Source organism: Aptenodytes patagonicus, chromosome 1, assembly GCF_965638725.1.
Source record: "Aptenodytes patagonicus chromosome 1, bAptPat1.pri.cur, whole genome shotgun sequence".
Classification (NCBI taxonomy): Eukaryota; Metazoa; Chordata; class Aves; order Sphenisciformes; family Spheniscidae; genus Aptenodytes; species Aptenodytes patagonicus.
In genome coordinates this window covers 137,155,669-137,178,105 of record NC_134949.1, presented here as the reverse complement: position 1 = coordinate 137,178,105, position 22,437 = coordinate 137,155,669, and the positions used below count along the sequence as shown (strand labels likewise).

Genomic DNA, 22,437 nt, shown 5'->3' with positions numbered 1-22,437 from the left:
TACAGGCCGTGAGAAATTAAGGAACTCACTTACCGTTATAGCTTGAAAAAAAAAAAAATTAGAAGAGGCTGGCAAGGACTGGCTGTACGCAAACAGAATGCCAGAAGAGACCATCTGGCCACCTCATTTCATTGCAAAAATCAGTTTCCTCCCAAGGGAACGTGAAACCATCCAAAACAGGAGCTGCAACAACCCTGTAAAATCCCAGCTGATGGGAAACACCTGCTTTACATTGTGCACACCCTAGTAACTTCTGAGCTTATGCTGCTGCCCAGATGCATGTGTCCTCGTTTAAAAAAAAAAAAAAGTAAGACCCTAAAACTAATTTACACAAGAATGTAGGTCAAATGGCTTCGTCTGTGTGTATCTACTTATTGCACATATCTTTCTGGTAGAACTTCTATCCCTTATCAGGGAAACACAAAAGGAGAGCTACTAAGGGAAAGAAGGCAGATGGTAACAAGACAGCAAAGGTCATAATGAGATCTCTCAAAGCAGACAGAGAGAAGCGATCTAAAGCTTAAGACTGTATTTTTTCAGCCTTTTTTCCTAGCATCAGCATGTAAAAGTAGATTTCAACAAATCCTAGTAGCAGAGAATAAAAAATCCTAATACATGCAAATACAAATAGCACTAATAACGTATTTTTTGTTGTGGGGTCTGGGGTTTTGTTTTGTTTTGGGGTGGGTGTTTTTTAGTATTGCAAGCACCTGTCTGTTAGCCATGCCTGGTGACAACTCTTTCCAAGACAGCGTGCTGCTACACTGCTGACGCAGCATTCAGTGCGTGTCAGATTTCTCTCATGACTGCAGCAAAGTGTCGCTTCCCATCTAAATACAACATGGACTCTGAAATAAGGTGGAGAAAAGGGAGAACCACGTTAGTAACTTAGTATCAATACTGGGCAACTACACAGAATGGTAAGACTAAGAAGCAATCCACACAGCCAAAGTATAAAATAAATGTGGTTTGCCATGAAATCCTGTTGAATTCTTCACATGCCAATAGTTCACCTACTAAAATGACCAACGTTCCAACCAAAGCCGTCTCGTCTACAGAGTTATGATGACAATGCATTAATTGGATACTTGCCTCCATAAGTTTTGGGGACAACCCGTGGGACCTCATTTTCTGATGTAAATGTAAAATGGAAGATATTGGTTGTCTGGTGCTCCCTGGTATCTGCATCATAAACCTCACTGTGTACTCGAACCTGGATGTAGTTTTTTTCTGTGTAACAGACCTACACATTAAGGTAAGAGTTATAGTTCATAATTTATCACTGGCGCTGAAAAACTGTAACAGACTTCATTGCACTGTTTAACAAGAAAAGTCACACACTCGCATAATGCACTGTTCATTACCAGTGACTAACAGTGACTAGGGCAAAGATAAGTTTTTCTCCCTTTCAAAAAGAAATCAACTCCTACCTGTCCAGAAAGCAGTAATAAGGATCCAACCTCAACTGGCCTCTGAAACATGATATCGTCAACGGATACGATAAAAGGTCTGGAACCCCTGAGCAAGAAAAAGAGAAATTTCTTCTCAAGAATAACGAGGGTGTTTGGAGAAATTTAAAATATTTCATTGTCAGCATTTTAATGAAGGGTTACTAGAAAATAGATCTCTCTCTTAAACACAGGCCACAGGAAGTGCTAAAGAATTATGTCATCACCCAAGACAAAAATAACTGGAGGAAACCTCTCACACATAAAAATACACGTTCTCTAAGGACACATTATTGCATCATTATTGCATCTTATGACTTACACTTGCTAGGCAATCTTCATGCCACCATTGCTTAGGCCTTGGTTTTCCAAACACTGACATAAAATACTTCACTTTCTATCAGGCTGTGCATGCTAGATTAAACTTACGCATAGATCTTCGCTGGATGATGACCTCAGTCACATTTTCTAAGCACAAGCAGTTACCAGAAGTTGTTCAGAAACCATTCCTCTTGTGTATGGAATGAAAAGATGTAATATTTATTTGATAGAATGTCTATTTTATATGGTTAGAAAGAAAACGTATCTTCAAAAGTCAATCTCAATAGCTTGGTAAGATAAAAGAAAACAGAAAAAGGATGTGTTTTCTATCTTGACATGTAATGCTTAAAAAGCATTGCTCCAAGGAGCAAGATGCAAATCTCTTCGTAAATACAACAGATGCTCTAAGGAACGTAGTGCTGTGCACTAATAGTGCAAGATTCTACTAGACACCTAGGTCTTTTCTACTCAGATTGTCATTAGGTTGGTTAGCTTGGCTTCCCGACATATATATATATATGGGCACAGTGCTCTGGATTATATAAATATTGCAGTTGAGTCTTCAACTCACCCATAGCTGCAAGCAGTTGCCCATCCCAGTTCAAATGCCTTTCTCATGAGAAAACCCCCAAAGATCCTATTGAAGATGTTCCGTTCCTGTACGTAGAAACAAAAAATCAAACTGCTATATTACACATATTCTTTTCAAAGCATTGTGTTGAAGTCTGCAGTTCAGTTCACAGTTTTTAACAGAACTTCCAGCATCTGAATGCTGGAAAAAGCACTACTGAAATACATATGCAAAAGTCCAAGTGGCTGAAGCAACTTTACTTAATAGGAGCTCATCCAACTCATTGGACAACAGAAGATAAAAACTAAAAATTGCATCAGCAACCAGAAGCCCAACTTAAGCACTTTGCAGAGGAATTTCTTTACACAAAATGAATAGTCTGGTAAGAAAACAAAGTAATTTAAAATCTTCTATTTTGAAATGGCAATTCATACAGATAATAGGAAAATGGCAAAAGAAACTGAGATCTAAATACATTGCAAGGACTGCAGAACTGAAACAAAATAATGGATTGACTAGTCTTACAAGACAATTCATAAGTAACTGTTTCTGTAATTCATTAATATTTTTCAAAATACCTGAGGATGGCAAATCTGTAGGCCTTTTAGCTTTGCATCTTCCATCCACACTGAATTGGGTGGTAATTTACGACTCCGGAAACTTACTGTCCTTTGGAAGAGACAATAAACTTTACAGCCCACATTAGCAGAATTCAGCAAGTCAAAAATGCACAAATAGCAAATGCAGACACACACACACAAAAAAAAAGACACCAAAAAATCCCCAAAACCCAGAAATCCTATCACTAAAAGCTGTTCCAACTGATCTTGAAGCCTTATCTAAAGTGATACTTTGATTTGTTACTGCAATAAGCCTACGCTCCTGATCTTTCAAAAACTTCTGCTAATGTTCAAGCTTATGTGAATGAACAAGCTCGAGAAAGGTACATGAAAGAAAAGGTGAATCACAACCCCAAAGCACACACTTTGTCAGAATAGCCTTACTCTGTTTTTTAAGTCATAATATGAATTAAAAGCACACAATGAGCTAACAGAGTAATTCAACATCAAACACGCAGACGGTTTGAGGTTTTCAAATCCAGACAGAATGTGTACAAAATACATCTGCTAATTTTAAGGAAAAGCATGTCACACTTTGGTAAACAGCTTTGAAAATAACAATTGTATAATGTTAGTAAGTTAAAGAAATTATAAATTATCCACAAATACAACATTGCACTAACGTCATTAGGCATTGTTCTATCACCATTGGCACTGGATGATTTCACACAAATCTCAAGTATAAGAGAAGTAAGCCAACAACAGTCTCCCTCAAATAATGCTGTCAGGTATTATATTTAAAACACACTGCAACGTTATCTGGTCAAAATATGGCCAATTCCTGCCCTCGTTTTTTTTTTCTAGATATCATGGCAGAAAACTCTTAGATTGTGCAAGTCACACAGCTGCAAAACCATTCCATTCCCTTATTTGGTTAAACATCATTAACCTTTTTCCTCAAGATTATTCCTAACAGCTTGCTCAGAAGCTCTTTGTGCTTACACTGCCACTTTCACCATCTTGGCATAGCTAACACTCTTTAACGACAGAAGACTCTTTTAAGAGATGCATATGTCACATTAAAGTGTTTTTACACACATTACCTGTGTTTCAAATAAAATGCCACAGAATTTAAATGGTGAAATGGGAAAACAAAATGCATGCATTTATTCCAGACTACCCTCTTACAAGCACCCACTCAAAAGGCACATTACTTGTCTCTTTCATAGGACTTCAGCTCTCCTCCACCCCTCCCCTTCTTGCCTTGTGTCCAATGTATTAAGGAATATGTCATGAACAATGTTTCTTTCTTCTGCAGTGGGAGCCATTTTCAGTAAGGAAGCAGTGCTGAAATCAACCCTCTTCAGCTTGTTCACTAAACATTAAAAAAAAAAAAAAATCGTATTAGAGTTCAAAGAAAAAAAAAATTTGGCTTGGCTCTGAAGATTTTAACCTGGGATCAGCTCTCTCTTTCCTTTTGTCTTTTTCCCCCTGTAAGTTAAAAGCTGTAACTTCACAATCCCACAGATTCAAACAGAAATTTGGATTTCAGAATTGACTGCATCAAAGGAAAAATAAAGCAGAAGTTCACTGTTACCTCACCAATGTGGTGAAGACCTTTTATACATATACTATGATACTCACCCACCACTCCTACAGAAAACTTAAGTACTCCCCTCAAAGTACAGAAAACATATCAAAAAAGAAACCCTACAGAACAAACAATCTTCTTCAGGTTTTGCCAATGGTACAAGAATGCAAATTTATGATAGAACTCATCACCATAGGCCACAATGATTGAAATTTTAGCTTAAAAGATCTTCTGTTCAGTTTATTCAGTCTTTAATGTTTCCCTAATTCTCTGCTTTAAAATTCCAGCTTGAAACAAAAGAAGACAGAGCTACACGCTCCTTCCCCTGCTCTCCCCCCTTCTTTTTCTGAGTTTCTTTCCAAAAGGAACATGGGCACCCAGACAGGTAAGGAGCTGTGATGCACGCAGCAGAGCCACCGTGGGGGCAATCAATCAGCCAGAGCATTAGGAAAGCCTGTGCTGCACTCAGGTCTGAAGTGGAGGGAGCACCCTGGAAACGGAGAAGTCTAGGCGGGGTGCAGAGCACATCAGGAGTGCCCTTGTCTGTCAGTTTAGCCAAAGCATTTCCAAGAATGTGATAGCAGGCTTTTAAACTCTCTTACACTACTGACACACGAGACAGAACGTAAACCTGATTTTAAACAAATTAGGAGCATTTCTAAACAGCAGAACTTCTGAAGTCTACTTCCTTCCAGCTACTAAGTTGAACCTGAGGCAGATGTGCATACTACCAGGAAGTATGACATACATTCCCCTTGCTTGAAGATTTCTTCTTCCTCAGGGGTCTCGGGAACGACTGGATTAACAAATGCTGGCCTATGGACAGGAATTTTTTTTAAGTTACAAACATTATAAGAATTTGTCCCGTGAATACGTTATAACAGTCTTCCGTGTTTGCTTACATACACATTACAAGATGAAAAGACATACACTTCAGGTTACGTGGCAGCTGCCAAGAGAGTATCATATTAGCTTTAACTCTGAAGAAGCAGTTACGTGATCCAACCACTACCTACTATAACTGAGAAAGAGCAAGCAATGCTTCTTAAAGTCTATGCTTCTTAAAGAGCTAAAACTGTACCCACAGACTATAATGAAGCTTATGGAAGTAGAAAGCTGCTTAGAAACTCAGCAAATGAAGATGTGATGATCTAGGATAGTCTAAGAGACACACAAAAACTGAACGGTATCATTCCTCCTGGAATAGAAAGAGCACAGTGCCGTAGCTAGCAAGTGTTCTTATAATCTACACGTTCCCATGACAGCCTTATCAACAGCCAAAAGCTGTTTACCACATGTACTACTTATCAAAGAAGATGATATGAGGCTGCCTTGAGTACAAATTTGTGTTTATTTTACTGCACAAATAAGTTTAACCTAATTATAGAACATTTAATTATTTCTTTTCACAAGGCAAGGCAAATGCTTGTTTTCCAGAGCCATTCTTCCCCGTAATTTCCAATTATTATTTTTCCAATTATTACTTTTGCTGAACAGTTCACCTCTACCCCAAGCCTTTACTTGGGTTGGTGACAAGAGGCATGCAGAGAGGACCTTTTCGCTTGGAACAAACTGCTCTTTCCTGGTTTGCTAAAGCTCTGGATTTTGGAGACACACCAACTCATTCTCCCCCTCCTCAGCTCAGGACACATCTACATCAGCTCTCCCGTCCAAGCCCCAGGCTGCTGAGATGCAAGTTTGCTATGGTCCAAAAGCCACACAACCATGTTTCTGTGGCACTATAACCAACCTAACATACACTGCACCGCTCTGAAAGGTTTTTACCTCACACAGAATAAATACCTTCCTTATATGGACGGAATGCTTCCGAAACACAGCTGGCTTGTGGCCAGCTGGCCTGAAGAACAGCCACTGAAGTTTGTATCTATCTGCACAAGTCCATGTAGGCTTGTCCTCAATCTGCTAGTGAGTAATTACATCAGATTTGATGTAATTCTTTTGCAAAATAAGTCCTTAAAATGGGAACCATAAATATAAGGGGTTTTTTAAGTGTATAGTATGTCAATGAGTTCTAAAAAAATCTCATAAATCTGAAGGAAACCAACCTAATAACTACTTCTAACATTATCAGGACTAAATAATTATGTCAAGCAAAACCCCTTCATTAAGTACAGGCAATTATTTAAACTAGTTAGAAACAGAAAATTGTTTATTACTTTTGCAGGCTATACAAGAAAGAAGAAATACAACGGATTTTTCTGGTGCTGGAGTCATAAACCAAAACTGAAACTGAGCAGCCTGTTAGTTTAACGACTAAAGAATTACAGAGAGTAAAACCAGAAAAATAAGAGTTGGGGTTTTTTTAAGTTCTGTGGGAATACTTATCAGTTCCATGTTACTTACATAACCAAGTTTTAGGCTGAGTTATTCTGATGACACTTACCATGTCTCTATTAGGGAATTAATGACATTGTTCACTCAAAGACTATTTAACCATTGAAACTCAATCTTTTCCATTTTTATGGCAAGAAGGCAATTAATTCTAACAAGTACTACAATGCCGGTGGGTTTCTAGCAGACTCATTCACTTCTGTGTTCATCAGGCCAGTCATTCAAACACAGGGAAAATCTGTTAAAGATCTGTTGGTCAGATCCCAAGACCAACAGCAATTCCCGGTATCATCTGACCGCTGAAATCAGTGCTCTGAAGCTTGCCACAGGAAAGTAAAACTGGCCAGCAGAAAACATTGACTATGTCATTTATCACCTACACTATATGGCTTCTACACATACACAGCAAGCTGCCGTGTTTGCTATTTTCACCACAGCAGGAGTCTGCAAACTATCTTCCTGTCCTACAAATTACCGTTTATTCTCTGGATCCCGGGCCACCATGACAAAGGTTGCATCTAACACAGGGCTGTAATCACCATCATGTAGCTAAGAGAGAGAGGAAACAATTATGTTTTTAAACTCTCAAATTGTAAACGCGCTTAGCAGGCTATTCAGTTGACATCAACTATGCCATCACACTGTTAATGTTGTTTGCTTTCGCGTTCTGTCATCCCTTCCAAGATCTCTCACAACAGGTCGAAGAGAAGGAAATAACACAAATTAAAACTCTAGCTTCAGGAATTCTGCAATGTAAACATTAAGCAGGGAATGCTTCTTAACTACTACTTTCAGGTGGGAGGGGAGGAAATCAACACAGGCATTGTAAAAGGACCACTTACCCTTTATTCTGAGAAATGCCAATACAACGTTTTTTTGTCAATATCAAATTGCCACTAATTGCCAGCACTGCAAGGAGTTCAGACAACAAAGGTGTAACATTATCTTCTACATCAGAGACTATACTTAAGGAGACCAACTGAATTAAAAAAATATTTACCTGTTTATCTGAATTATAGCCACTAGTACCACTTCAGTGTTTATAGCATATCTTTGTTACTCTAAATAATTAAATAACTGAATTAATGTTTCAGTTAACTAATGAATTGACAGTAAACATTCAATAGAAATGTTAAGGATTTTTAACCGCATTATTAATATTCCTTTTGCTTCCTGCACAGTGTAGCCTAGCTACACCCTTCATTTAATTTATTTTCTATTATTTAGTATTTAATAATTTATTACAAAAATTATGCTACACAGTAGATAAGATGAACACAAGGGATACAATTTAATACTGAATCTGAATACCAACATTAAAATTTGTAAATCTATAAAATGCAAAAGTATAAGGAAAATAAAGTTTTTCAAAAGCAGGGTGAAACTTATTTAAGAACGCGCAGAGCACAGCCACCTATTTTTTCTGTAGGAATACTGCATTGCAGTTTAATTACAAAATGCTGGTTAAGAAAAATGCATGTCTTGAAAGAAAGATTAGCAACAGACTATTGGAAGTCGTCTTGGTCTTGAAACACTAGGGTTGTCTCAAGCCCTTCAAAAACAGTTATTCTAGAAAATATAACTTAGATCGCTAACGTCATCATCCAGAATTCCCCCTGAAGCACCTCATGCTTGTCATAAGATGGAGAGAAGTCACAGGAACTAACCTGCAGCATGTGCATCTTCACTTCCATTGAGGTCCTCCCAACCCAAGAAACATTGCCTGTGAATTTGATGTCACAGTCTGGATATATAATCTTCTTGCACAAATCTACAAGACAAACATTAGAGGTTACTGGAGACAGATCACTCACATCTAATATTAGAAAGACTGGATTCTCTAAGACCTTTTTGTGTTCTGCAAGTGGCAACACATGCAAAGACAACACAGAAAAGACAGTTGTTGCAAGGGACCACACTGCTAGCCTGCAGTTTCTGCCTTATCAGACTTGTAAGGCCAGAACAGAAGGAGGAAGAAGGCACACGGGTGGCAGACAGATGGCAGACCCACGGAGGTGTTCAGCAGAACATGTCACACAGGCAAGGTCCAACTCCACCAGAACAAACACTGTTCAATAACGAAGCTAAGAAACTCACATGCCAAAATAAAACCAAACACAGAAGTGCAGGAAGCATGAAAGTTGAAGGGAAATATGAAACGTTGAAAAGCATCTACAAAACCCTCTTCTCTCCTCCCTTCAACAAAAGCCACAGCACTCAGAGTTCAAAGCCAAAACAAGATGAAGTGAACTAAACAGGAGAGGGAAGAAAGTATCCTCAGTAACAACCATGGGAAGGCAGTAGCTGCTGAAAGAGTAAGACAAACAGATGAAACCATTTCTACTGACCAAATTGCCACTTACTGATTTTATCCACCAGAGCTGTAACTATTGATAAGGGAGACCTTGGCTGCATTTCCTGCTTGGTGTGAGTGTAGCAAATAAGAACTGTGGAGAGACCAAAACCGGAGTCAGCTCTTTAACAAAAACTTCAGCGGAGCAGATCAAAGCCATCTTTGTGAAGCATGAGAAGTAACTGCAAAACACAAACTAAAGTATCATACTGTAGGAGTGCACGACTTCCACATTTTCATGTATGTAACTCACAGGATTGCTATAAAGAAAACAGTGATTCAGCAGCTGTCTCGGTTACATGCATATTTACTTACTACAAAGAGAAATTTAGCTGAGCATTTTAAATCAACCCATCGCTCCACTTCCAATCCCACGTAATCTCTTCCCTCTACCCCTGCAGCCCACTGTCTCAGATCCTTCCTACCTTCTATTTTGATTTCATGCCGGTTGTCCAAGGATACATGCTATCTGAGGACTTATTTTCAAATACTGATTCCTTTAAAGAGATGCAGATTAGATAAACCGTGCCTTACAGGCATGAAAGCATAGTCAGAGGTATTTATCACACTGCAATTACTACTAGCCAAACCACTATTTAAATTAATTAGCTCTGCTCATAAGAGCACATCCAAGTAAACAGACTCCTTAGAGTAATACAAGGCGGCAAAGATTTTTTTTTTCTAGCACTCATGATTTTCACTCAACACAGATTTCCATAATCAAAAGTATCTGTTTGTACTTAACGAGATAAGAGAGAAGGCAGATCTCTGTCCTTCCAGGTAATCTAAGAATTTTTTCCCTAAAATTACTGAAGTCACAATTCTAAAAACTGTTATGCCTATCAACTCATGTCGTCAATAAAATTAGTAAGAGTCTGAATGGGATTTATCTGAATCCCATTGCCAAAGACAAAAAACTATAAGTCAATCAGACCTTTATGCAGTACATCTGCTGAGATCACAGAATATACTGGGGGGAGGGGAGGGATGAAACGATACATTTTCCTGTGAAAACTGCTGACCACCATCCTGAGTATTCTGTAATTGGGACAGAATCTTGATTAACTCGAAACGATACATCCCCAGTGGAACTGACTGAAGCCCAGTATGACTACAAACAAGGCAAAGACATTCTGTGCTGCAACAGGAAAAACCTAAGATCTTCACAGACTTCCAGGAAAATAAACAAGGCACAGCATGAAAAACAGGCTCATCTCATCTACCAATGGAGGGTACCCAACAGTTTCAAGTCTCCTTTTCTAATTCAGGACAGATACTGAAGCCACTATCTTCCACATCCAGAAAGAAATATAAATCACCTAGCTATTTTGTCTACCCTTGATAGATAGGTGACATGCATTCACTTGTTTCTCTGCCTTCCTCAATTTTGCCCATGTGGACCCACAGAAGGTCTTTCTTTCCTGCCAAAAAAGCTGTTCTATTCAGAACTTTCCCGTAATAAGCACTTATTCTTTGTCAAAAACCTCCATCACAATGCTCCCAACCAGCTACAGAATTCTGATGAAGAAGGAAGTCACCTGGTAACATTTTAAGAGAAAAGTATCTTCAAGTTGTATTAACAACCTAGCACTTATTTTAGCTGCAAACAAAAGTCAAAGATCTTGAACTTTTAAAGACCATGAATAAATGAAAAGGAGAGAAAAAATTAAGAAAGCTAACTCATGAAACAACTGAGTTGCTTTCACCCTTAACATCAATTTGGAGACAGAACCCAAGAATCTATACCGAGTGTTTTTCATTTGTTCTCAATGGATACATTCTGTTCTTTCCAGATTATACTTTCTTCTCCCCAAAGGGAAGATTAAAATATTTGCACCTCACTATCTGTTGGGGTTTGTGTTGGTTGGTTTGGTTTTTTTTTTAAGAGAAAAATCATGTTTTAATTTGAAATTGTGTGCTCTGCAAATTTTCTCTGATTTAACACTCAATGCAGATTCATAATCCAGGATCATTTCTTAGTAAATTATTCTTGTAGCTGGTCCTTTACAAAATTGGCAGAGGCAAGAAGCTGAAGCTGAGCAATTTTGCTTCTGTCTGTTCTTTGTCATCTTTCCTTCTCTTTCAGCATCAGCATCTTTTCTTTTTTTCCTTCCCCTTTGAGATAGCGCACTGATGTGATTCCCTCCCTGAGGCCCTATTATATCATACCACACAGTGCTCAACAGTACTCAAACTCACTTTGTCTGCATTACTTGTGCCTTCTTTACAAGGGCATAGATACATACCTCCTAAACTGTCAAGATCTTCAAGTATCCTTCCAAACCTGTAAGATAGGGTTTTTTGACAATTAAATACCTACATCCATAGTAAATGAAAGTTAACACTTACCTGTATGCGTAACACGGTTGCTTTGTTACCTTACACTGTTGTGTACGTTCAGGTACTTTTCTCTTATTTCAGGTTGACTTCCTAGAGGCAGAGTAACTTCCAAGTAGCTATCCTTCATTCTCCTAGGAGGGAGATCTTCCTGCCGTTTTGCCAGTAAAGTATGAAGAGCTTTTCTTTCTTGCATTGCTTGCACATGATCCCTGGTAAGAAAAAAAACACTCTGTCTCGAGTATGACAACGGAACTGCAACCCTAGCTAAAAGATGTCACATTGAAGATTATCAAAATGGAAACAAAAAAGTAGTAAAAATAGCAAGACACAGTAAGCGTGCCTTGAAAAGAAAGTGAAATGCATATAATGAGATATGCTAAGCAAGACTACTGCAGAAAACTTTTAAATAGTTTTGTGTACAAGTGGCAAGCACATATTTTGCACTAACAAGATGAACAAAATTTATCTAATTCTGAATGCTACCAAAATGGTTCCCCTTGAAAAGAACAAATCAGACATCATTAAACCTATGAGGTTTTGTGCATATTCATGTCTTCCATAGCTACTGTATCACAACTCTTCCTACAGTGCCAATTTTAAAGGACTGACTGTCAACTTACAATCTCTCCCAAGAAGTAAAGCAGATGTATAGCGTTGGTTAGTACTAACAACAGAGAGAACTAATCTGCTAAGACTTGCTATCATCCACAGGTGACTTCTCCCTTTACAGTGTCAGTTCATACAGCATACACTTGATCAGCAAGCTAAAAGAAAGGGAAAATTAATCTATTTCTCTCTCTCTCTCTCTTCCTACCCAGTCATCTTACGACTATACGGGAAAGTTATAGAAAGAAACAATACAGAAAAGGGAGCACCACCCCTTCAGAGCTGCTTTTCCAGCACCACCAAGTCAGAGGGGCTGCAACTCTCACAAGGCAGCAAGAGCCAACTTACTGTCACTTCTTTCCAGTCTACCAAGTTGGTTCCTTGCACAGGTATCTACAAGATATAACAGTCTTGCCCAACATTTGCTCTTACCTGTTCCTCCAAAGTTTCCTCCCCTTAAAAGTGCAACCTGACTGAATAAAGCAAGTATTTCATAACATCCCTAGAATCAACAACAAAGCATTAAAAACCTAAGGGTTAAGCATGCAACAGTTCCAGTATAAAGCCAAGGAGTATGCAAAACTATGAATCCATTTCATAAAGCAAGAGAAGGCATAAAACACTAAGTAACCAAACTTAATTTTAAACTTGTGGATATGTGCCATTCGTTCAGTTGTGCATGCTGCATTGCTGAGATCTGAGTGCCACTGTGTTTAATAAAACCAATTTTAAAAAAACTTAAAGAAAACAACAAAAAGAACCTTTTCACCAAAAAGAAAATTTGTCTTAAGATTTGACTTCGGATGAATTCTGGGCATTAACCATTTAAGATGAAGACTTTTTTGGCTTGAGTTTTATTTTTGGAAGAGGAGAGGCACAAAGCAGTCACGCTTCAACATATTTATATTCCCTCTTTTCTGTTTAATAATTTTGGGGGAAATATGAATAATCCATGATCAAAGAGAGTAAAAGTCTAGCAGAAAATTTCAGTTAGTTTTGTTTGTTTGTTTTAAATATGAAATACGGTTTACCTCATCTGGGCAACGTGACTACTGCAGAGTTCAGAGAAAACAGAAAGGTAACAACCTCCTCCAGAGTGTTAATGTTTGAAGTTATGCCACTGCACAGAAATGGAATATACTAGATGACTAAGGAAAGACGCATGTCCAAGATGATGCACCTTTATGCTTTTTAAAAGATTTGTTTCCAAGGTCTTTCAGTGAAAGGTTTAAGAGAAATTAATCAGAGAGTAAATCAGAAATTTGTCTACAAACACAGAGAAACCAAACAACAAAAATTTAACTATATTCTGTTTTCACCAGTCCCATCCTGGCTCCTCTGAGATCAGCAGCAGAACTCTTCTTGACTTCAGCTTCAGAATGTACTCTTCAATATATGGAAGTATTAGGCTCAAGGCAGTAACATTTTTCAACAGACAAATACTCTTACACACTGCAGTACCGGTCATACAGTAACAGTACTTCATATAAGTATTAACTAATACCTGCCCTAAACATTCTGAGAAATGACATTATTTACTTCTGAAATGGCCACAACTCTATCTAGACTATAATTAGCAATGAACAGATTAATAATTTTAATTACAATTTAAGTACAAAACCAGAATAAATGCATAAGCAAGATATTTCTTTCTAATACAAAATGCCACTGGCCTTTACAAGAGAAATCACGAACCAAAGTTTCCTTTTAGCAAAATTAACAGCCGAAGGCGTTCCTCCAACATGCATCTCTCCCCTCTCCCAGCAATGCAGATGTATGCGCATCAGTCCTTCCCTAGTTCCCATTTCGGGACCCCTATCAAGCTATTCTCTTAGGTTTGTCCTCTTTAGTCATTCTGTGGTCTAACTCGATTAAAGCACTGGCTGTTCAGTCTCCACATGTATCAACTCTTTGTCACTCCATTTTAAAAGTGGGATCTCAAAGGCTACATGATCCATGGCCTCCAAACCTCCCTATATTAAATCCGCCATTCTCAAGCACTCCCAGTTATGGGCTCCCCGGCTTTACTTCTTCATGGTAGTTGAAGCACACAGTACTCTGCAAACCATGTCTGCTGTATTTTATACAGCACAAGAGACGCACCTATCTAAGAAAAACACTGCTGTGGTGATCCTGGCTTCAGTCTGCTCTCCTTCCAGGGCGGGGGCAGTGGGGGAAAAGAAATGGATGGAAGATCAGATTTGACCAGAGCCCTCTCAAATCTCGATCGAAATACCTCAGATGGTATTTCCCTATGGTGTGGGTCTTCCCCAGCCATTCTGGGCTGCAGGAAAGGCTTTTTTAAAAATCAACTTCTAGAGCCCTTTTCAGCTGACCTACCAAAAATTTCAAGTCCCCTCATGCTTACATACTAGTATTACTAAGCAAAAATCAGCTTCCCAGATTCAGGCATTTTCTTTAGCGTGCCTATAATCCTATTTAGACAAACATAGTCAGAAGGCCTGGACATCAGACACTCCATCCAGACAGGCCTCTCCATTTCCCCATCAGTGCACAAAGTGTGAAACGAGAGCTCAGCAAACACAGCCATAAGGAAATCAACAATCAATACAATAAATATGGGACCAACCAAACAGCAATATGTAATTTCCCCAGACTGCTATACTGACTTATTCAGAATTGTTAACAGTAGAGGATTACAGTCAACTCTGGCTTATTCGACATAATGGAGCGGGAGGAAGGTAACCTGAATAAAGCCAAAACATCAATGATTTAAACCATATGTAAATTAATCTAAAATTAATTTATAGCCGAGAAAAGAAATGCCCGAGATGCTCCTAACTAAGGGGACACAGACCTCAAGCTGACAATTTTCCAAAGTGACAAGGGTGCTGCCAGGCCATTCATAATGCAGCCTGCTTCATGCTGAACCAGCTCAGTTGCCTCCGAATCCAGTGCAGGACAAATCCACCGTGTGGGTACTCCACCAACAGATAAGTCAAGAGGTAACAGCAACATAACATTTCCAGTCAGACTCTACAGCTCTTAAAGTTCCATCAGATTCAAAGCTAATGGGAGAATCTTTTAAGCATCAAGATCATGTATTTTGTTCCTTTGGTGCTAAAGATCTTCTGCAACAGAAATCTCAGAAGTCTGAGACCCACAAAGTAACAATTCAGAAACCTTGTTTGCATTACTTTTTAGCTTGGATCTTTTTTCTTCCCCAGTCAGCAAGCTAACATCGTTAACTTCCACTACGACAACCCTGAGCTCTCCCTGGGTTTCACAAATAACTTAAAATACATTTAATGTACACTGTACCTCCAGTTGGTAGATGCTCCCACTATATCCCTCAATCTGCTCCGCACTGAAAAAAAAAAATCAAAGCAAATCAAGCTTAGTTCTGCAGGTGATGAACATGAGGTTGCCTGGTGCTAAAAGGCACAACCCTCATCCCAGAACAGGAAAATTAAGCAAATTCATGCAAATAGCAGCCCAGAAACAGAAGTTTGGCCAAATTCACTGATGCTGTTAGTAGGCATATCACAATAATGGGTTGAGTAACATGATTCTGTAGCTTCCTGTGTACAGCCAACAAAGAATGCATCTTGAGCGTTTGTTAATGCAATCGAACACCGGCAATGCTAATTAACAACTGAAAGAGACAGCGGATCAAGATCAGATTGAGAAATTTTGATGTGAAAATATTTCAGCCTCAACACAAAAAAACTGTGGAAATAACAAAAATCAGAAAGTCATAAAAGAACATAGAAAGGAACGGTGCAGCTGGGAGACAGGGAATGAGGAGAGTACTTTTTAAATAATCCCACCCATGAAGGGCAGGTAATGTCAGCCGATTGCCTGTTGCCAGCAGGGTCTCATAGCCTAAAGTTTTAGCAGCCTCAAAGAACACAGCGTTAAGACACTGAAGACAGGCCTATAAAATTGCTTCTGACACCGTCTGCACTATCAGAGTTAATGCTAGCTCTGCACAAGTTTTTCCTAAATTTCAAAAATAATCTGCATAAGCAGTTTTTCTACTCCTTCCTTGGATGAGGCTATTAAGTGTGCTAAGGTCCCATCAAATCTATCAAACTACTCTTATCACTATTAGGCAGGTGAAGGTATGCTATCTGGAAACACCTGAAAACAAGCAGCAACAATTCCCAGGCTCGGAACAGAAGAAAGTTGAGAACTGGACAGTAGGGATTCCTTGCTTATTTACAAAGATTTTTACACAAGGGGGTTCAAATATTAGGACAAAATAGCTAGGGACAGACCAAGGAAGGGCTACCAAAAAACCCCCAAATTTTACGGTGAAACAGAAAAAGGGCTGCTGGTGACTCACAAGCTGATCCTTTTTACTTTTAAGTTATTAGACATCATCAGGCTTGGCACATTCCAAACTAAATGCCCGGTCAGAGCATTCACAGTGATCAGCAAGCTGTCCTGTGAACCCTAGAGTAAGCAGAGCCTGATTTCCTAGGTATTTAAATCATATACCCCTCCCTCAGCCAGATCCACCTGGCTCTGCCCCCCTCCTCCCCACACAATCACTTCAGTTTCTGCTGCTTTCCTGCCCAAGTCCCCACACCTCCACCACTGCAATACCCCTAACCTACCCTTTCTTGCTCGTTCCCCTGCAAGACCTTCAGCTCCATCCCTACACCCCCAGCCTGCTTCTGTGTTGCCTGCCCCCTAGACAAGCACCAGCATGAGCTGTGGTTAGCCTGGAGCTAAGCAAGGCTGACTGCCAGCCAGCACATAGATTCCAGTCACTCGCCAACTGCCAGCAAACACCATGGTCCGTGCCCGATGCCAGCGCCAGCTCTGGCACCCTAATGAACCTCTGATTCACGAGCCAATTTTCGCAAAGCATGTGGAAACACGTTTCTCTTCGAGATTTGTGCTCATCTATTTTGGCTAACATCAAGCAACAAAAGGTTCTGGAAGAAGAGGGAGGCAAGAAGATAGGCAGACAAAAACAAAATAGCTTGCTTAGGCCTCATTTCTTTAGGAAATTAGGCTAAAACATGTTTTGAAATTAGAAGAGTTCCACTACTAATTCTGAGAACAAAAAAATTTCAGTGAAAGCAACTGATTGAAAATCTTAAGAGTTGAGGGGTTTTTTTTCAGAAGGGGGAAGGGTCTGATTCTTTTTTTTTTTTAAGCAGCGGGCTTGTTCACAGAATAGGTACTACTTTCCTGTTACTCTCACTCCACCTGTGAAGCTGCCATAGCATGCATCCAATCAATACAGTGTTAGCAGAAATACCGTTACAGCTTCTAGAACACAAAACCTCAATTTTCCAACAGCGTGCACTCTGTGCTGGGATGGAGGGGGAATAAACAGCACTTTCTCTTTGTTTAAACTAGGTTCCTCTTCCCTTTCAACTCTAAAGAGGTAAAAAGCTCTGAAAAAAATCTCAGGTCCAAACCTGCAAAGATGTATATACACTGTTAGTCCCATTCAATACCTCTGATTTCCATTTTAGACATACGAGTAAACATTTGCCTGGCTGAAACCATGTAATTTTTATTTTAACAATAAAAGGACAAAGCATAAAGTGTTTCTAAAATTTTGCCAAACTAAATCTAGTCCATTTTACAGGCTCCTAAGTACATAATTTGTCTCTTTTTTCACTGGGAAAACTATATTGCTCTTCCAGATATTAATTATTTTACAACAGAAATTTAAATAAGTAATTAAGCATAAGAATCCATAAACTCTCTTTTCTCAGTTGGGAAATGTCTTAGATATGCAAAACAATCACAGCAAATGGGTTTTATCCATCATTACCACATTGCGTATTTCACAGTATCTCCTAAACCATGGTCAGTGGATCACTAATGCCAGAGCAGCAGGGCCTGAGTTTATTTGCACTGTGCTGTGACGAAGGACACGGGGGCAGCTGGACAAGGTCGCTGCATTCATCTCTGCCAATGAGATCCATGCCCCCTTGTGCTGGTGCCTCCCCAGGCCGCATCCAGGTTCAGGTAGACCACTAGGATGTATTTTACCACCAGTTTTGGTATAGAGCTTGGTCTGGACTTCAGTGAAAGACGCAGATTCAAATGTCTGACATGAAGCTAAGTACTGCAGGAGTTGCTGTGTAAGAGATTTTGTATCCCACAAGCCTCTTAGAAACGTGTTATCCAGCACGCCACCAGAAATACAGTGTGCTGACAGAGATCTAGTACAACAATATTGCCACAAATAAGATCAGAGCCATTCACTGAAGGCAAAGGGGCTTTAAGCAAGTCGACAGAAAAGAAGAATAGCATTTCCTTTTTCATGAATGCTGAAGTAAGGAAAAACAGTAGCTGAGTAAGTTTAGAGTTATAGCAAATACTAAAATATGTATAGACTACCACAACACACCATTATTCACATGAATGGGTAAGTCATCTGTGGAGTGGAAAACAGGTTAGATTAACAATTTTTTAAAAATGCAAATTACATCTATTAAGGGGTTACCCGATTATTCTACCTGCTTGAGTACCATTTACACACATGTTCCTTAATTTTAGTAAGCAACTGTAGGCAACCTGTCCTTGCCTGATTTACAGTCAGTATCTCTGTGTTTTCAACTGAGTTCGTCCTCTCCTTCAAAGCCAGCTTTCCAGTTCCTTTGTCTACTGGCTCTGTGCAGCACCTGCTTGCAGTGTAATTCCAATCTGTTTTTCAAATTTGGTGCTACCATGACAAACACTATTAACTTTGGAAAGAATATCTGGGGCATTTTTCAGAAAGCGGCATGAGAGTTATCTCAGAGGAAACGTCCAAAGTCCTGCTTGGTGTAGCCTTTGGGAGAGCCATGGGAGAAGGGAGGGCATTCACAACTGGGACCCAAAGTTGGGAGGAAGCATGTGAAAAGCTAGAAAGAATAAGTATTTGCTGGTTTGTGAAAGCATGGATACCAAATTAAAGGAAACTAGTTTACATATCAGCAAAAGTTTGCATAACATTATTTAAATGTTACAATTTTGGAACAGAATCTCAAATATTTACAGTTATTATAGCCCAAAAAATATTAGTATTCCTTGGAAACAAATCAGAGGCAAGGCCAGGATGGCCTCACTGCTTCACTATTTTTACTGGCCTTCTAGGTGGTATCATTATCAAATATCCAAACAAAAGAGCAGTGTAATATTTGCAAGTATGCAATATTCTGTATCCTTGCTTCTCCCCTTTAACCTCCCAAATTACTATTTATTAACAATAATGAAAAAAGTTCTCTAACAACCAATAGCCCTCATTTTCTTTTACTGGATAACCTGTGGTTTCTATTTAGAGAACAAAGGGAAAAGAAGATCTTGGAAACAAGCCTCCATGAAGGAATTATTTGTACCTGGCTCTAGCCCTTTTCCTCCTTCCCTTTTCTCAGTACATGGGATTAGAATGCAAGAAAACTTTTTTAAAAGCTTCTGAAACAGGAACATTATGGTTTATTACTATTAGAGCACTAAAACAATCTTTCAACACAAAGCTCTATTGACAAGAGCATTTTCACGAGGCAATGCTGCTGATCTGATTAAAAGATTTCTCTAAGTTTACAAAATGAATGGTATTGACACATTAAAAGTTCTGTAAGACATTATTTCCACTCAGTTCCTCCATTTCTTGGCCATTCTCTCCAGTCGCCATAGTACCTGTCTGTACTATGTTGACTTTCTATCTAGAGCCAACTTGAGAAGCAGTTGTCCCTCCAGAAAAGAATCACACTCCCTTCCAAGACTAAAGAACCAGACGAGCCCCTAAATCTTCAATGATTATGCATATTTGTTGCCATTAATCTCCAAACACACACAGTGATTTTCTGCTACTTCCTAAACTCACTATGAGCTAACTGTCAAGGGCATGTGCATTATCCAAACCATATCAACACATGAAGGGCCACCACCTGAAAAAATAAACTCCTTAGAAACATTTCTAAATCTTCCGAAGTACAGCCAATTTTTTTACCTTCAGACATGTCAGGAAGCACTGAGGAGCCACTGGTCCCAGAAGTGAGTGTCCTAGCCAGAACAGAAGGAAGCTTCCTCATGGTGCACAACCTATAGGCAGAGCGGAAGAATTTAGTGTCATTAAAACTAATGCCATGGAAATAATTTAGGATTTATTTTTGGAATGGCGCTGATTACTTCAGAAACCTCAGTCCTTACTTTTAGCCTGACTTTTAGAACCAGATACAATCCGTACAACAGTTCAAGCCAGCTGAAATTCCAGCTGATACCTGTCCTTATCTGAAAACAGGAAGGAAGAATGATTCACTGGTGGTAACCGTTCTCTTCACTGACTATTCAGATGCCCTGAGACAACCAGCTTAGACCAAACACCAGCTTCTACCCTGTAGACAACCTAACACAGACGGGGTCCGTGTGCATCTAGGAAATCATCCATGACCCTAACCATACGCTTCTCCTGCACTTGGCTGGTGCGCATAGCGGTGGAAGGTGGAATATCCCAAGAAGGATATCACAGGGCCTCCCACACAGTCCCATTCAGCTAAGCCTGGTATTCTCCTCCATGGCTTGTACTACTGCAACTCAGAACAAGCCTAAAGTGCAGGATATAATCCTCTTAGCTGTTCAGCAAGAAGGGACAACCATGAAACCCTTCAGAGAATGTAATCTGCCCAGCAATTCAGTAAGTGTTCAACCAGGTAGTAACCAGTGTGACTCCTCCAGGCAAGCAAAACTGTGGGAACACAAAAATACACAGAGGGTCAGCAGGAGTAAAACCCCTCATGATAGTTCACAGCGTTGTCCTGACAAGGAACATGGGTTACCTGTCCCTTAATTTTCTTCAGCTGAGGCGAGGGTTTCACCTCAAAAAAAGAAAAAGAGGCAAGTCCCCAGGCACCAGCCGAAAAGCAGGGCCATGCACACATCTCTATATACATATCCCTCACGTACATATCTACACATACACATCACGTACACACAAGCTTCCTTTGCCTGCAGGTATACCAGGATTAGTTAAGACAGTAAAAGGGGACACACACAAAAAAAAACCCCAGAAGCCAGCAGAGTCTCGTCTGCACCAGAGATGACATCAACGGCAATGGCGAAAACTCTCTATAACTGATGCAGCTTCCGGACTCAACTCGTGTCTCACGGCACCGCCAGCAAACGGCTTCCCGCTCAACCCAGCCCGCACCCCCGCAGGATCTTATCAAGCTTGGTGCCATTCAGACGCTCGGAGCGAGGTGACAGACGCCCCCCACACAGACGGGCCAGCACGGACAAGGCCAGACGCCATCACTCGAAGCCGCGCTGCCAGCGGCGCTGCTGGAAGTTTTAGGGTACCGCGCCCTGACAGCGCCCCGCCGACCGACGCACCGAGCCCCCCGCACGGGAGAGGGCAGGGCAGGGCAGCCGCGGGGCGAGGGTCGGGACACGGCACACCCCGGGTAGGGCGGCGGCCCAGGGCCCTGCCCCATCTCCCCGGCACCGCCGCGCCGCGGGGATCGCCGGGGGGAACCACCACCTCCTCCGCCCAGGGAGCCGCCGCCCGGCCGACCCCCCCCGCCCCGCCGCCGCGGGCAGGGGCTAAGCGGCACGGGGGCAGCCTTACCGGGTGGCCAGCATGGTGCCCGCCGCGCCGCCGCCGCTCGCCCAGCGCCTGTGGGGCCACGCCTGCCCCAGGCACGCGGTCCTCCAGCACCATAGACTCGCGGCTCGCCTGGCACAGAAAGCGCTCCGTGCGCCGCCCTTCCACCGCGACGCTCTGTGCGTCCCCCGCGCAGGGTCGCTCGGAGCCGGCTCCCCTCACCCTTCCCGCCCGCCGGCGGCTCCGGTCCCGCCGGGCGGTACCCCTCGGCCCCGGCCGCCTGCCAGCGACCGCGCCTTCCACGCAGGGGCGGGCCGCCGGTCCCTCCGTCCCTCTCTCCCCCGTGCGGCGCGGCCGCTCTCGGGGGCGGAGGTTGGGGCCGCCGGCGACCGTTAGGCGCCGGGCGGGCCGCGGCAGAGCGGGCGGGCCCAGCCCGTCGGGCTCTGCGTGGGACTTGCTTTTAATAAACACCGCGGTATTATTTTCCTGTTTAATACTCCTTTTTAATTCCGCTGTGTCCTGAAGCGGAGCAGGCTCGCGGGCGCACAGCAGAGCCCTGCCGTGGCACCAGGCCCGGATCCCGCCGACCTCCCCCCAGCCCGGGCCGCAGAGGTGGGCCCGCAGCAGTCCTCGGAGGCGCTCTCCGAGCCGGGGGGCCCGCAGCGGCCCGTCCGGTCCCCACGCGGCTGTGGGGGGACGCGGCCTCCTCCCCCCGCCGGTCACTTGGTGGCACTGTTAGGGAAGGTAACCGAGAGCCTTGGTATTTCTAAGAAGAGGT

The 22,437-nt window shown here is 41.4% G+C and overlaps 1 protein-coding gene across 3 annotated transcripts; it reads right to left on the bottom strand.

Moving 5' to 3' along the window:
* Nucleotides 1–628: 628 nt before the first annotated feature.
* Nucleotides 629–21,935, bottom strand: ACOT9 (acyl-CoA thioesterase 9). Of its 3 annotated transcripts, XM_076356198.1 has the most exons (16): nucleotides 21,684–21,935; nucleotides 20,070–20,161; nucleotides 18,486–18,512; nucleotides 15,425–15,470; nucleotides 11,575–11,745; nucleotides 11,443–11,480; nucleotides 9,207–9,290; nucleotides 8,511–8,614; nucleotides 7,319–7,392; nucleotides 5,240–5,307; nucleotides 4,164–4,275; nucleotides 2,919–3,009; nucleotides 2,341–2,426; nucleotides 1,431–1,518; nucleotides 1,093–1,243; nucleotides 629–848 (listed from the first exon to the last, which is right to left on the bottom strand). In XM_076356198.1, exons 1-16 carry the CDS (start codon nucleotides 21,695–21,697, stop codon nucleotides 790–792), a joined length of 1,305 nt encoding a protein of 434 aa, XP_076212313.1. In that variant the 5' UTR covers nucleotides 21,698–21,935; the 3' UTR covers nucleotides 629–789. The 3 variants fall into 3 exon arrangements, with proteins under 3 accessions (XP_076212313.1, XP_076212322.1, XP_076212332.1); XM_076356207.1 differs by lacking the exon at nucleotides 18,486–18,512; XM_076356217.1 differs by lacking the exons at nucleotides 15,425–15,470; nucleotides 18,486–18,512; nucleotides 21,684–21,935 and having other exon boundaries at nucleotides 20,070–20,137.
* Between the last annotated feature and the right edge of the window lie 502 nt (nucleotides 21,936–22,437).

Coding starts and splice junctions, on each gene's coding strand:
- ACOT9 (XM_076356198.1), bottom strand. Junction 18,513..20,069: donor GCTTCCTGACATGTCTGAAG/GTAAAAAAATTG, acceptor TCCACTCCACAG/ATGACTTACCCATTCATGTG. Junction 3,010..4,163: donor CTTAATACATTGGACACAAG/GCAAGAAGGGGA, acceptor TCTCTTCCAAAG/GACAGTAAGTTTCCGGAGTC.